At 61.7% G+C, this 15,270-nt stretch overlaps 1 protein-coding gene across 3 annotated transcripts in view; it reads right to left on the bottom strand.

Annotated features, from left to right (window-relative positions):
• Positions 1 to 313: 313 nt before the first annotated feature.
• The window catches only part of TMEM184B (transmembrane protein 184B), a 49,407-nt gene continuing 34,450 nt past the window's right edge, over positions 314 to 15,270 (bottom strand). The window contains exons 3-8 of one of the 3 annotated variants that reach the window (XM_079773859.1): positions 10,669 to 10,759; positions 10,087 to 10,162; positions 6,902 to 6,993; positions 5,872 to 6,041; positions 5,273 to 5,467; positions 314 to 2,604 (exon numbers count right to left, since the gene is read on the bottom strand). In XM_079773859.1, coding sequence (XP_079629985.1) covers positions 2,363 to 2,604; positions 5,273 to 5,467; positions 5,872 to 6,041; positions 6,902 to 6,993; positions 10,087 to 10,162; positions 10,669 to 10,759 — 866 coding nt within the window. In that variant the 3' untranslated portion in view covers positions 314 to 2,362. The remainder of the gene's footprint in view (positions 2,605 to 5,272; positions 5,468 to 5,871; positions 6,042 to 6,901; positions 6,994 to 10,086; positions 10,163 to 10,668; positions 10,760 to 15,270) is intronic. The other 2 variants (XM_079773860.1, XM_079773861.1) reach the window with 2 other exon arrangements.

Below are 15,270 nucleotides of genomic sequence, written 5' to 3'. Positions count from 1 at the left end.
TGCAGGAAGGTGCCCTGCCCGGCCAGGCCAGGCCAGACACCTGGCCTGTGAGTAGAGGCAGTGCCCCCTGCCCAGCTCCAGGCCTGGCGCTAGAGGGAGGCACCCAGGGTCCCACAGTGGAGGCTGGGTTCAGGGAGGCAATTTTAGCCTCTGACAATGTGAAGTCCCCCATCACCTTTATGTTCACACCGGAAGGACAGGGTTTCCTAAGACACCCTTGCTCACAACCACGAAACCCACCCCAACACGGGGGTGGGAAGAGGAAGGAAAAAACCTCACCCACAGGCAGAGGAGATTTCAATACAATCTATATTATCTCATATATATATATATATTTCTTTCTCACTTTATTTGCTCACTTCTGTCACGCATTTAAAATGTCACAGAGACCAAAATAGAGCGACTTTCTGGTGGAACTCACGGCAGTCATACACGAGATATAAAACTAGGGGACTCTGTCTTCTCATACATCATACAATTAATTTTTCAAGTATTTTTTATGTACAAAGAGCTACTCTATTGGGAAAAAAAGTTTAAAAAAAGACAAGGTAGGTTACGAATCCTAGGAAGTAGGTGGGTGGTCAGGCCGTTCCCAGCCCCCATCGCTCCGGGCCTGGCTCCCGCCCGGAGCTGCAGGGCAGAGCCGGGCAGGGAGCAGCCGCACACTTTGGCCTGGAAGGAGGATCAGAGAAACAGAAAGGAAGGGAAGTGGTGGGAGCGGGGTCGGGGGTGGGGGGAGTAGAGGGCGTTCTCAGGCAGCCTGCACCGGCCTGCTGCCTTCCCAGGCAGCTTGGGGCTGGCTGGCCAAGCCCACCAGACAGGGACCTGAAAGCTGGCCTCTAGTATCCCTCAAGCAGGCCTGGGCCCCCGCCCCACCAGGAGGGCTGGCTTGGTCACAAGGGCCAAGTGCTCAGGAAGATGACTGGGATGGAACCCCCACCCGACCCTGGGCACAGCTCATCCCAGGAGTGGCCAAGAGGGAAGATTCCACCGTGAAGTCTGAAGCCACGGGCAGGCCCTTCTCCCGGCCCCTTCCTGCCTTCCCCGGCTGCTGCCGCCCAAACACGCGCTATCTTGGGACGGACGCTCTGCCTGTCCAAACAAGCCGTGTCCATCAAGCCTCTTCCTGACGGTGGCCGCCGTGAGCCCAGGCTGCAGAGGGGCTCTGGCCCCAGGTGTGTGGGTGTGGAGGTGGGCAAGGGGAGGGGCCTGGTGGTCCTGGCCACCGGAGGCCTGTCCAAGGCGCCTGGCCCAGCACTGCAGGAGCCTGAGTGCCAGCAGCTTAGCAGGGAGCCCCCAGGGAGTGTCTGGGACAGACTGAGGCCCGGGGAGTGGAGCGTTCATGTGTGACTAAGGCACAGAAGAGATGGGCTGGGCCAGATGAGCAGGACACCAGGCCGTGTGGGGATGGGGCCGGGGCCCTCCTGCAGGCCCAGCCCTCTGTCCTCCCTCCCACAGAGCCGTGTCCTCCGGAAGCTGGTCTGAAGTGTGGAGACTCAGACTCTTTCCCTGAAATGGGAGGGGGAAGCCCCAGCAATGATCGGGGCCAGCAAAGGTCTGACTGCTCAGCCAGGAAGGAAGGTGGGAGCCCCGATCCTCTGAGCAACCAGGCAGTAAGGGCTCTGCCCCCAATGCTCTCCAGACAGACCCAGGAGCGGGGCAGTGTGGGCTGCCGCTGTCCTCCGCAGGCCAGGAGGACACCCAGGGGACGCAGGGACCTCACTTGGAGAGGCCACACGCACAGAAGAGGGGCCCAGAGGCTCCTGAGCGCCTTCCTAGTGGGACCTGTGGCTCCTGGCGTCTGGCTGAGCCTTGCAGCAGGCCAGGCAGGCCGGGTCAGGAGGGTCTCCACAGACAGCTCCCTCCCCCTCCCCCTCCTCCCTCCCGCCCAGAAGAGCTAATGCAGCACAAGGAGGCGGAGGAAGCAGGGGCAGAGCTGAGTGCACGTGTTCGGGGAGGGGCTGAGTCTCATGGGGAGGGCAATGAGCTGGGGACGGAGCTGAGCGGCTGTGGCCACTGGTCCACACACAAGCGTCAGGGCCTGGGGCACGGCTGGTCCCAACACGCCGCCACCGCAGCGCGAGCCGCACGGGCACGGGAGTCGCTCCCCGTGTCCCCTGCTCCTCGCTGGGGCGTGCGGCGTGGCCGTGTAGAAATATTCCTGAAGGCTCGGGGTGAGCCTGGGCTGTTCTCTGGGCAGACAGCGACGGGCTGTCCCTCTGGAAGCGATATGTGAGTGCTCTGGTCCAATAAATTAAAGGCAATGCCAACGCCGTGGCGCCTGCCTCCGGGCTGGGCGTGAGGCCGGAGGGGCACACCTGCCCTGGGCCAGGTACCAGTCCTTCCCCAGCAGCAGCCACGCTTAGAACTCGTCATCAGAGCTGAGCAGGAGCGTCTTCTCGGTGTCGCGGGCGCCACTGAGGCTGTGGGAGCGCGAGAGGCCGTGGGCGCCGCCGTGCCAGGGGGGCCCGGGCTCCAGGGTGGACTGCTGCGTGTACTGCTGGTAGGCGGGCGAGAAGTTGTGGATGGCGTCCTGCACGATGTCGTGCGGGTTCATGGTCTCCTTGAGGCTGCTGGAGATGCTCTTCATGGGGGCGCAGCGGCCTGTGGGCGGGAGGCAGGGGGGTGAGGGGCTGGCGCAGCGGAGACAAGGGGCTCGGCCCCAAGGTTGTCATCCAACCACCTCTAGTCCTGGGACCCACCCCCCAAGGCTATGCCATCCAACCACCCCCTCCTGGGACCGAGGATGGGGCTCTGCACGTGAGAAAGTGCAGGCAAAGACACGGCCCTTCTGGCTGGGGCGCAGAGCAGAGAGCACCCTGAAGGGGTGGAGGTTAGCAGCCCTGGGGGCTGAGTCCGGCAGGTGGGACGGGCCCGGGGTGGAGACTGGCACGATGCAGGCAATGAGCCCAGGATGCTCCGGGGAGGCAGGCCAAGCCGGCACGAGTGGAGGAGGGAGTGCTGGGGACGGGGCTCCACGTGCTGGCCCTGCCCCCCCTCCTGAGGGAGTGGACCAGGGACCCGTTCCATCGGGGCAGCTGCAGGGCTGGACCTGGCGGAGCAGACATCTTCACCAGCTCCCCCGAGAGGGCGGGAGCTACCGGCCGGCCGATAAGCTTATCTTACTCCCTCTCTGGTGAATCATCCCCACAGGCCAGGCCACACACTGAGAGGTAAGGGAAGAGCTCAACTCGCAGCCAGGTCTTCAGACTCAAACGCGCCTGCCCTTTCTGCCTGCACGCCTCCGCCATGGACACACGAAATGCCCCTGGTTTCCCAGTAATGGGTGCTGTGCCCCAGAACCACACAGGGCGTATGCCAGACGACAGGCCGGACAGAGCAGGCTCGACAGAGGGCGGCCCTTGGCAGGCAGGGCTCTGGGCACTGCCTTCAGGTGCCCGTGGTGAGGAGACAGGGACACAGAACCAGGCAGAGAGGCGTGCCGGTGACAGTGACCAGGACTGACATGCAGGACAGACATGCAGACAGAGAGCAGAACCTACCGTAAGGACCATACGTTGGCACTGCCCACGGCCAAACCCGGGGCAAAAGCAGGGCGGGCGGGGGAGGGGGAGAAGCAGGAGAAATAGAGAAGACAAGAGACAGCTGAGTGAACACCATGGCCCACCACCGAGGCCAGTGCACACCACGCCCCCTGCCGCCCCCACCCCTGCCCCACCGGCACCCCGGCAGCCCCAGCTTCCCCTCGGGCCTAGGCACACTATCCACCGAAAGAGGATCCCCGAGGCACTCCCACTCTCTATGGGGGGACAAACAGTGGACACCAGAGTGGCGGGCCGAGTTCACCTCCGCCCCGAAGTCAGGGCCCCCACACCCCACTTCTCCAGCTTTGGCGGGAATTGCTAAGCCTGTGCCTTGGGCACCACAAACCTCTCCCCACTTCACAGACAGGAAAGAGAGGCTGGGGCGGGGTTTCTTGTGCAGCCCCCACGACAGAGCCAGCTCTGCACCCACGCCAGACCGGAGGGCTGAGGGGCTGGGCACTGTGAGGCCAGGACCACGCGGGGGGCAATGGCAAGCAGCAGCTTCCCCTGGCGGGCAGGGTCCGTGCACAGCTGCGCGGCTGCGGGTGGGTGTGTCGGGGAAGACGGCCCGGGCCTCCACTCAGAGCGGCTGCAGGGCCACCACTGGAAATGGTCCTCAAACACTGAGACCTTCCCAGGCTCTGGGCACAAAGGGACTTTCCCGAGGGACAGGGTCTGTCAGGACCATCCAGGGACATCGCCCTCAATACCGGGAGGCTGACCCTCCAGCTGGGGCCTTGGTGGGAAGCCAGTGGGCCACCAGCGGCAGCGCTGAGCCGGGCAGCACAGTGCCTGGCACTGACAGGTTGCAGTCAGATGTGGAGAAAGCACCCCCAGGCCCCAGCCCCCAGCCCCCAGCCCCCAGCCAGCGTGTTGGGGAAACGCGGCCGGGCCCACCAGTCACGAGGCCTGGAGTACGCGTCAGCAGCTGCGCAGGCCCCGAGGCCTCCCACCAGGGAAAGAACATGGCAGGAAGGGGTGGGCGTCAAGGAGCCGGCCACAGGCCAGGCGGTCCTCTATACTCGCCCCAGGACATGGCGGCCCCGGCCCGGGGTGGGCATCAGTGCTGCGCCTGGGGGTGGGCTTCCCGCTTCCAGCCAATGGGAAGGGAGCTGGCAGCAGCCGAGCTCCGGGTAGATGTGTTAGACCAGGAGGCCTCCCTTCCAGGCCCTCCCCTCCTCCCATCATCCCAGCATCCCCAGACTCCTCCTCCTGCTCCCCTTGGGCCTCCCTCCAGGCCCAGTGGCAGCAGAGGCACCCAGGCCGAGAGCTCTGAGATCCCGCCCTGCCAGGCCCGAGCCCAGATCAGTGACTGTGGAACCTCTGAGGGTGGGGCCAGCACGGGACTTTGTCTCTCCAGGGGGCTCTGCTCTGACCCAGGAAGTGTAAAAGCAAGTGTAAAAGGAAGCTGTTCAGAGCTACTGCCACCCAAGTCTGCTTCTGAGAGGTAATCAGGTTAAAAAAACAACAAAACACTTAAGAGCAGAGGATTCTGGGATAAACGGAGAACCGGACTCATGTCAGGAACCCTGAGGGACTTGCTTTTCTAGAATCTCTGTCCTGACCGTCCCACGGGGTACTGCGCCTGTCAACTTCGGGTCTCCGGACTCTAGACCGGCTGCCAAAGACAGGTGGGCCTGGCTCCCAGGACCTCCCTCATGTGACCCAGGACTCCTGGCCCGTCCACCCTGCAGGCCGCCGCGGGGCAGGAGGGCTCTGGCTCTCACCTTGCGCGTCCAGCCTCTTGTCGGCATAGACCTTGTAGGTGAAGGCGTGCCGCAGGGCCAGCGCTGCGAAGAACATCTCCACGCAGATGATGAAGTCCTGGTAGCCGGCAGCCACGGTGCCCTCGCCCACCGACACGCGGGCCGAGTGGATCTTGGGGATGGCCCCGCACTTCTCCAGGATGGCCAGGAGCAGGCCTGGGAGGCACGGTGGGTGTCTGGCCCAGGCTGGACCGCCTCCCATGCCCTCCTCCTCCATGCAGCCCCCCAATAGGCGGTGGAAGTAGGGGCCCTGGCTGCTCCTGTGGGGCAGCATTGCTGACACAGGCCGAGGCCCCTTGGGAACCCCACACCCCCAGACCCTTTCCGGCCACTAACACTGAGACGTCACAGATTATGCGGGGTCACCCGTGTCCCCCCCCATCCATGAAGCAGCCCCACTAAAGCTCTGCCCTGGCTCCTAAGGCCCCTGAGGGCCCCGACTTCTGCCCGAGTGGGCACCCAGTGGATGGAGGCCCCTTTGAGCTCCAGGCTGGGATCCCCAAGGACCACCCCAGGGCCTGGGCCCCAGGGGTGCTGGGGGTGGCAGGCAGGAGGCTCACCTTGCCAGAAGGAGAGGAAGATGACGGACTTGACCATGAAGAACTTGAGGACGGGGCTGTAGGGGCTGAGCAGCTCCCTGGTGGCGAAGTAGAAGAGGAAGAGGGCGTAGAGGGCCAGGCTGACGGAGACGTTGTAGATGATGGTCACGTACAGGTAGCCGCTGGCAACGCTGCAGAAAAGGGGAGCATGCTGGCTTGGACAGACCCCTCCGAGGGACAAGGAGCCCCCCGCTCCCTTGTCCTGCCCTAAGCCAATCCCCCTGGCTCCGCCGTGCTCCCCAAGCAGCGCTCCACGAGCCACATGGTGATCAAAGGGGCCAGAACATGAGGCGGGTGCGGGTGCGCCTGCAGCATGGGCCGGGCCAGGGCCCCTGCCTCACACAGGGGTGTCTAGCCACCTGCCCGCAGCTCTGGTGGGGGACACGACCCAGGCGTGGAAGCCAGTCTGCCTGGGTGAGGGCTCAGCCTGATGGTCAGATGGGGGTGTCAGCGCGACGGGAGCTCAGCCCTGCTCTTTCCAAGTTGAGCAAGTTACACCCACTGAGCCTCCGTCTGCCCACGGGCTGCTGTGACCGTCCAGGTGGTGTTGCCGAGCGCAGGCCAGCACACGGCCATGTGGCCCCTTTCCCTCACGCCCAGTGAGAGGCCTGTGGGCAGTTCCCCAGGCGAGGCTTTCTACCCGAGGACTCAAGGCGGGCCTCTGAGCTCCAGCCCTGCTGCCTGCCTGGATGGTCACTGTTCCTTCTGCCCCAGGTGCCCCCCTCCCCCATGCAAAGGGGCTGGATGCTGAGGGCTCCTCCTGTGCCAGAGGCGGGCCTCGTGCCCCTGCCAGGCCCAGCCTCGCAGCTCAGGGGTGCGGAGGCGGGAGGAAGGCTGGGAACATGTGTGGCCTCCATTCAGAGGAGGTCCTGAGGGCGTGCGTGTGCCCGGTCTGTGGCCGCCTCCTTCCCTAGCCAGGCATTGCCTCTGGGCAGGGACATCTACCCTGGCACCAACTCCCCCACACGCCCCTGCGGGGACCGCTGCTTACTCAAAGTCGCCGTCCTGGTACTTGCCAAAGGCCTGGAGGATCACGGTGCTGACGGCCATGAGCGGCTTCACCACGCAGAACTGCAGGGTAGCCTGTGGGGGAGAAGCCCAGGGTCAGGATGGGGACAGACCACGTAACAACACCTCCTCTGGCCGGCAGACTGCTGGATGCCAGGCCTGGGGGAGCCCAGGGTCCTCCCCCGAGGGGACTGCTGTCTGGAGAAGGCAGAGTGAGGGAGACGATACCAGGGTGACTCAGCTGGGTGAGAAGACGGATGTGGAGGAGGGAGGTCGATGGACGGAGGAATGCAGGAGAGGGGACAGGAGATGTCCCTGGAGAGGGGCAGCAGGAATGGGAGACAAGGGGACAGGCAGAGGGGACAACTCATTCCGAGGCCCGGAGGCAGAGTGGACAAGGGCACGGGTTCGTGCTGGACGGGCAGCAGCAGTGAGGTGGCCAGGGAAGTGGGTGGGGTGGGGAGCAAAGCCGGGGCCCTGCTCCAGGGACTGGCCACATGGGGAGCAGGGTTGGACCAGGGTTCCCTCTCGTGCCCCTCGCCCACCCCCGGGGTCTGGCTCCCTGCCCCTTGCTCTGGGCCTGGGCCCAGGGTTTACATTGAGCTGGGGTCCTGCTGGGGATGGAGATGACTTAACAGGAGCACGAAACAGGAAGCAGCCCAAAGCAAAGGTCTAGTTTTGACATCTGAGTTTGAAGGTGGGCCTCGCCAACTACCAGCGACAGAAGCTCGAGCGGGCGGCCACTGAGCCTCTGGCGGATGGAGCCTCTGGCAGCCCCTCGTCACAGGGTAAGCCCCGGCCCCAGGCGAGGCCCCAGTGACCCAAGGGGCACCCACAGTGCCCATGATGTCACTAGAATCGCCTTTCTCTTGAAGTCAAATAAATCGAAGCTACGGGGCCTTCTGTGGAGGCAGGAGCCGCTGGAAAGGCTAAGTTAGTGTGGCTCCAAACAGGGCAAGGACCCCGGAGGGGAGAACGTGGCCTGTGGAACCCAAAGTTGTGGGAACCAGAGTGAGGTTTGCAGGGGAGCCCGGTGGTCAGAGCTGTGGGGTGCCGGGGCTAGAGGGGTGATACTGCTGTCACACCCCCCACAGACCCCCCTGGCCTCCCCACCTCACCTAGAGGAGGCAGGACTGCACCGACAGCCCACAGAGAGGAGCAGCCCTTGGCATGGAGTGAGCCAGCGAGGGAGCGAGGGAGGGAGCGTTAGGAGTCCGGCCACCGGCTGGTGCGCCCGGGTCAGCCACTTGATGCCCACGTCCCTGTGGAGCCCCGTGGCGAAGTACTGTCCCCAGCCTGATACAGAGGAGGGAGCTGAGGCACAGGGGCCCTGAAGTGCCAGTGACGACAGCAGGAGGTTGTGCCCTGGGACAAAGCTGCCACCCCAGGGCAAAGGGGGGGGGGGGGGGCTTTGTTCTCTCCCCTTTTCCTACCTCTCCCTGCCACCTCCAGGAACAACGGTGGATATTCCGGAACAGCCAGCCCACAGGCCTGGGGATAATTTATAACAAGGCGGCTGGAGCTAGTGATCTGGGATCAAAACTTTGTACACAATATAATCATCAAAGAAGCATGAGTCACCGGCCCCAGGCGCCCAGCCCTGGGTAAACAATGGCCCTGAAAGGCCCCACCCTGAGCTCAGGACAGTTTAACTCTTTCCCTGCAGGTCCCTTGGGGAGAGTGTGAGTTTAGCAACACCCTGAGGAAGGAAGATGTGGAAGCTGGCCTGGAGACCCGGCGGTCCAGGCAGGCGCTCTGTGGGTGTGTGTGCCTGGCCCTACAGGAAAGCCAGGCCTCCAGCGGCCCAGGGACTGGCTGTGGGTTCATTTCCCCTCGGGTTGCTCTGGCGATGCTAGAGGGGCTGAAAGGCCCCGTGGAGGCAGAGGAGACTGAGTCGAGGTCGTGCTGCTGGGCATGACACCTGACTCTCCCTCCCACAGAGACGGTGGGCTCTGTGCCAGCGCGTGCGAACGCTCTGTATCCCACCTCACCTGTTCTTTAGACCATCCCTTGAGATGAGTAACATTACGCACATTTGACAGAAGGAACTAAGGCTCAGAGAGGTTAAGTAATGACCCAAGGTCACAGTCAGGAGAAGCTGGAAATCAAGCTCAGATGGTCCGACGCGCAGGCCCGTGCACTTCACCACCACACCACACTGCCCCGCGCAGCCAGCCTAGACCACAGGGAGGGCAGCCAGCTGGAAATGGGGAAGGGACTAGAGACTGCACACGCCTGGTTCGTCATGTATCTTTTTTTCCCAATCCTCACCTGAGGGTATTTTTTTAAATGTATGTTTTTATTGATTTTAGAGAGAGGAAGGGAGAGGGAAAAAGAAATAGAAACACTGAGGGAGAAACATCGATTCGGCTGCCTCCTGCACGCCACCTACTGGGGATCGAGCCCACAACCGGGGCATGTGCCCTGACCTCTTAGATCAAGGGTCGATGCTCAACCACTGAGCCACAGCAGGGCTGGTCTTGTATCTTTAATGCAGAAACCCTCCTTGCCTCTAGCCCCAGCTGATGAGAAGTTTTCAAAAGGAGATTCCAGAATCCCCATGCACATCCTCTGATTCTCACACACACCGATACTTGGTCAAAAGGAGCAAGAGTCGCCCTAGCTGGTTTGGCTCAGTGGATAGAGCTGACACCTGTGGACTGAAGGGTCCCAGGTTTGATTCCAGTCAAGGGTGCATGCCCAGTTTGCGGGCTTGATTCCTGGAGTGAGGCGTGCAGGAGGCAGCTGCTCAATGATTCTCTCTCATCATTGATGTTTCAGTCTCTCTCTCCCTCTCCCTTCCTCTCTGAAATCAATAAAAACATATTTAAAAGAAAGAAGGAAGGAAGGAAGGAAGGAAGGAAGGAAGGAAGGAAGGAAGGAAGGAAGAAAAGGAAGGGAGCAGGAGTCTGAGACCACTTCGTGCCCAGGACGCCTCTCCCTGCCCCTCTGAGCACACCCTGTGAATGCAGGGGCATCCCTAACTGTGTGCGGAGTGGGTGCTGGTGCTTGCGGAGGGGGGGCTCACAGGAAATGGGGACTCCAAGGTGGAGCCAGGGCAGCCTGCGGCAGGGTCCTCCCGGCGGGCTCTGCCACCCTGTCAAGCAGGGGCAGCACAGCCCCGCGGCTGCTGCTCCAGGGCAGACTGGGCAGGTGCTGGGCACACACCTGCTTGCAGAACCGTAGGAATCCAATGGAGTACGTCTTTCCCCAGAGGCAGCAGGTGCCATACATACAGCTGGACCTGGAAGAGACCACAGGGGGATGGTGAGCAGAGAGCTAGGACTCGGGGAAGGGGGGGCTGGGGGCTGCCCTCCCTCACATGCAGACAAGCCAGGGCACAGCAGGGTGGGGTGGGGACGGGGCAGAGAGCCCAGGCAGCTTTGAGCCCGAGGCCAAGTACAGGGAGACTGCAGAGAGCACTTGGAGAGCATGTGCAATTGCGGTAAAGCGTGAGGGAGCAGGCTGCTGCGGCGGGCCTCGGGGTAACAAACCACCTGAGAAGCACTGAATGCAAACAGTGCAAGAGGGAGAAAGAAAGAGGAAAAGACGGGGAGACAGAGAAGGGGAGAGAGCCGGGAGGCCCTTCCAAAAGTCCCAATGAATGACCTTGCTGGGGAAGTTCAAGAGACACACGGCAGGTCCAGGCCACAGGCGAAGAGGGGCGGTATGTCCAGCTGCCGCCAGGGCAGCTCGGAGAAAGGCAGGCCCAGAAGCAGGGTGTGGGGCTGCAGGGAGCTCTGTACTCACTCGATGGGCTTCCCCCTGATCTCCGACATGATGGAACTTTCTCCCCCGAGGTATTCATAGCACAGGCTCAGGAAATTGTAGATGACCAAGGCTGTGAAAAGAGTATCCACAGTAAACCATCCGCGTCAACAGGATGGGTAAACAGACGGCAGGATTCTGAGCAGCAACAAAAGTGAAAGACCAGTCCAGGCAGCAAGAGAGCGCCCCGGGGGCCAGGAGAACCCACACCCGAATACTCCATCTTAACCCAAACCAGGCAGACAACTCGATTGTCTAGGGATGCGTACACACTGCTGCTCACTCTGTAAAGCACGGAAGTGACTACCACGAAAGTCAGGACTGTGTGGGAGACGGGAGGGGGGGAGGTCAGGGTGGGCACGGAGGGGACTTGGGGGAGCTGGCAGTGTGCCCGCTCTGGGGCTCAACCGGGTACTGGCTTTATAATTCACCTATGCTCTTTTCTATTGTGTTATGGGCCACAGATTTACAACAACAACAACACATTCTCCAGGGGGGTCTCAGGAGACACCCTAAGCAAGAATGAGACAGCAGCACCTCCATCCGCTCACAGCCCGCAGCGCACCTGAGTCTGACTGAACACAGGAGAGGTGCGGAAAGAGGCGCAATGCCCTGAGGAGCTGGGTCCGCTCCTTCTGAGTTAGGACGCGGCTGGACATCCCCACAAAGACATAATCTGCGAGAGGACCGCCCGCCGGCAGAGAAGTGTGTGTAAATTCTGCGCTATACACACAGCAATGCGCTGTCACGGCTCCTGGTCAGAGATGTCTGCTGGGTCAGCAAAGCGAAGGCTGCGGCCTGCAGGGTGCCAGAGCAACAGGATGTGCCAGGAGCGAGGAAGGAGAGTGAGCGTGGAAGAAAGAGTCAGTGTGGCAGCGGGCACCACAAAGGACGGGGGCAGGAGGGGCAGGGGCCGAGAGCAGGGAGCAAGGAGAGGCGTCCAGCAAAGCAAGGCCAGGGCAAGGGTCAAATGGGGCCAGAGAGGCCCCTTCTCCTCTGACCCCGCGGCCCCCGCAGCATGAAGGCCTCGGGGCTCCCGGCGCAGCCCCTGGTTTGGCACTCAAGGTCTCCCCACGGGTGACGTGGTCCCTGCCCACCCCTCACTCTTCCTTCCCAGCAACACTGGGCGCCCCTTGCCCTCAGCAGTTATTGCTTTTGCACTGGCTGTTCCCCCTGCCTGGGGTGCCCCTCCCTCCGCACTCCCATCAGACACCGCCTGCCCTGCGAGTCCCTGGCCCCCCTAGACCAGTGCTGTCACCAGGGCCCCACGGACGTGCAGACGCTGTGCAGACCTCAACAGAAAGCCTGGCACAGCAGTCGGAGGCGAACGGTGGCCTTCCATTTGGAGAGGAAGGTATTTGGGTGTTTTTTGCCACTCACGGCTGCTCTAACCTACGAAGGGCTCATGTCTCCAGCTGGGGTGGGGCCCCAGGGAGCACCCTCTATGAATATGACCCCTAGCACCTACCACACTGTGCTGGGACTATCCCTCAGCAGACATACAGCAGAGGGTTTACCGCCTGGGTCTGCCACTGGGTTAGCTGTGAGCCTCAGTTTCCTCATCTGTTAAATGGGGACAGGAGTCCCTACCTTCCCAGGTGGCTGCGAGGTTGAAGTGAGTATGCAAAGTGCTCGGAAGAGTGGCAGCACTCAGCAGCGCTGCGTGTTGGCTGCTACCTGCCTGCCTCCCTCGGGGGCCTGCCTCCCTGGATGGGCCGGGGACCCTGTGTGCCGTCTGCCTGCACAGGAGCAGCTCAGGATGGCTGGTGACCGCAGGCATCCCCACTGATCACCAATGACAAGAACTACTTTGGGGTCTGGGGCGGGGCATCTAGCCAAACCTGACATCAGCCTGCTAATAACCTTTGTCCAAACCCACACAAGGCCACGTGGAACGGATGTGTCCGTCCCGGGCTGGGGCCAGCCACACTGTGGTCGATGGTATTTTCCAAAGACGGCCACACCCTCTGACACTGACACGACCGCTGAGAGATGGGGTCTCGTCCTTCCGCTCGCACATGGTGGGCCGGGTGACATCTGACACGGGGGTCAGAAGCCTCTTGCCTCTGTTCTTTCCCGGGACGCCTGCCCTTGGGCCCAGTCACCGTGCGGGAAGCCCAGGCTGGCCCCATGTAGGAGGAACCGAGGGCCCAGCAGACACCAGCACCCACTGCCAGACACAGGAGTGAGTCAGATTCCAGATGAATCCGGCCAGCGAGACCCGATACCACGGGCAGGGGCACCCCAGGCCCACGTGCGTCCCGATGCCTGACCGGCACCGTCAGCAGAAATGAACGGTTGTTTTACACGGGCTGTTCGGGACAGTTATCCACACAGCCATGTAAGTAGAAGCTTTACATAAAACCACCCCGGTGTGCCCAGGACGGGCCACGCTCTCTCACGCTTCCCGAGGCCCCGTGTGCTGGTCCCTCTGACTCTCAGGGAGCCGCTGAGAGGCCGCCTTCCCCTCGGCGGCCTCCTCTGTCCTGGTGCCATGCTCAGTTCCCACACGGTGAGCTCTGCCCACCCGCCTGATACTTCCAGTACAAGCGGCAGCGTGAAGTGGCAGGAAAGCCGGAACGCGGACCCAGACGTCCTGGGTGTGGGCGTGGCTCGACCACAGAGCTGTGTGGCCTCGGTGCTGCCAGGATCCCTCCTCTCGGGGCTGCTGGGAGGCCGGGAGGGGTGAGCACAGCCCCTGCCTTGGATGAGCGAGTTCACACTGAGCAGAGTCCACAGCATGGGGCCTGCTGTTTCTTCCAGACTGTCAAGTCCTTGCAGGTAGAAACGGAGGCCCAGCCCCGACAACTACCAGAGGCCCGCACTTACACACGGTAACACGGAAGAGATGAACGATGGGCGTGGGCCGAGGTTCCAGGGGAGGCTCAGAGCAGCAGGGCAGGCAGCCACGCCCACACTCAGCTCTGTGCTCAAGTCCGCCCTCTCACGGGATGCGGAACAGACTTCCCCAAGGTGATCGGACTTCAGGCCCGAAAGACAAAACCCTCCAGGGAACCCCCAGGGGCCGAAGTTCATCAGCCCCTCCACACGGAACCACTCTCGCAAGCCAGGCCTCCTGCCTTCCACGGAGAAGAGCCTGGTGCCTGAGCTCACACCCCTTCCTGCATCACATACGCCAGCCTGCAGCCCAGCTCTGTGCTCAGCTGGTCAAATCTCATCCACCTCTCGGCTCAAGATTCTCGACCTTTTACCAGAGCTCTGGCCAGCGAGTCTGTGTGATACCAAGTTGGTGATGATTTTGTTAAAGAATCATGAGTGAGTCGATAATGCATTCTCAGAGAAGGGAGGCAAGACAGAATCTCTCCCAGATGGTCCAACCAGCCCACGCCGGACCATCTGGACAAGCCAATCCCTTCCCAGAAAGTTAGAGCCGCCCCAGCACCCGGCAAAGGTGTGTGAAATGGACACGTCCACACACCCCAGGAACAAACACAAAGATATGCTGGCCTGGACGCAGGAAAGCACAACAGGTTAGGAGTGAGGTTCTCAGCCAGCCACCTTGTCGCCTGACTACCCTCTGGCCGTGCTTTCAGTTCTGGTTCCCTGGAGAGGCCTCAGAGAAACAAGTAACTCTATGCCCCTAAATGTTCACACAGCCTGTGTGCTAGCTCTGTGCTGGGCCCTGGGGACACAAAAATGACCAAGGGACCCGCAGACAAGGCCCTCGTGTGAAGGAGAGCATCCAGAATGAGGTAAGGGATGGCGTCTGTCTGTCTGTCTCCTGCTCTGGAGAGTGAGGGACCTGGAACTTTGGGCTCCATCCTAGGCACCTAGAGACAAATGCACAATCAGGAGAGCAGGGGAGGGTGGAGGTGAAATGAGGGCTGTGCTGGATCCTTGAGGCCTGGAGGGAAGACATTGGGAATCACCCTCTTCATCTGTGTGCCAGTGACCTTGTCCAGAAGGTCAGACAGGACCCACTCAGTCCCAGGAGTAGATCCTACGACTTCTGCTCAGAATAAGAAACTATTCCTAAGAGGCAGTCTTCCGAGGTGCAAGGTAGTGAGCTCTCTGCTAATGGAAGCAGGCAATCAGAGGCTAGGCACACTTTTTTTTGATAGAGAGAAGGAGGGAGGGAGAGAGAGAGAGAGACAGACAGACATCAATTGGTTGCCTTCCACATAGGCCACAACCTGGGTATGTGCCCTGACCAGTATGAACCCCTGAACCCACCACCTTTTGGTGCACGGGACGACGCTCCAACCAGCTGAGCCACACCGACCAGGGCACGGCAGCCACTTAACAGACATTATAAAGGGGTCTGAGCAGCTGACAATTTACAGGTTCTTCCTTTCCAACCCCGAGACTCCTGACTTTCTTTCTCACCGGCAGCGTCTCTAACATGGACAGGAAGCTGTTGTCCAAGACACCGCTCTCCACCAGCCCCCACCCAGCATCCCCCGGAGGGACAACTGCGGCGGCACAGCCTGGAGGGCCCCCAGGCTTCAGAGAGGCTCCCTGACAAGTGCACTCGGGCAGTGTCTGCCAGCAGCCCCCCCCCCCCCCCTGCTACAGGTAAGTGAGGCACACCGGCTGCTCCACACACCCCTGGGCCCCCATGTT

The sequence above is a fragment of the Cnephaeus nilssonii genome (genome assembly GCF_951640355.1).
Source record: "Cnephaeus nilssonii genome assembly, chromosome: 6".
NCBI classification, from domain to species: domain Eukaryota; kingdom Metazoa; phylum Chordata; class Mammalia; order Chiroptera; family Vespertilionidae; genus Cnephaeus; species Cnephaeus nilssonii.
This window is presented reverse-complemented; position numbering and strand designations above follow the sequence as displayed.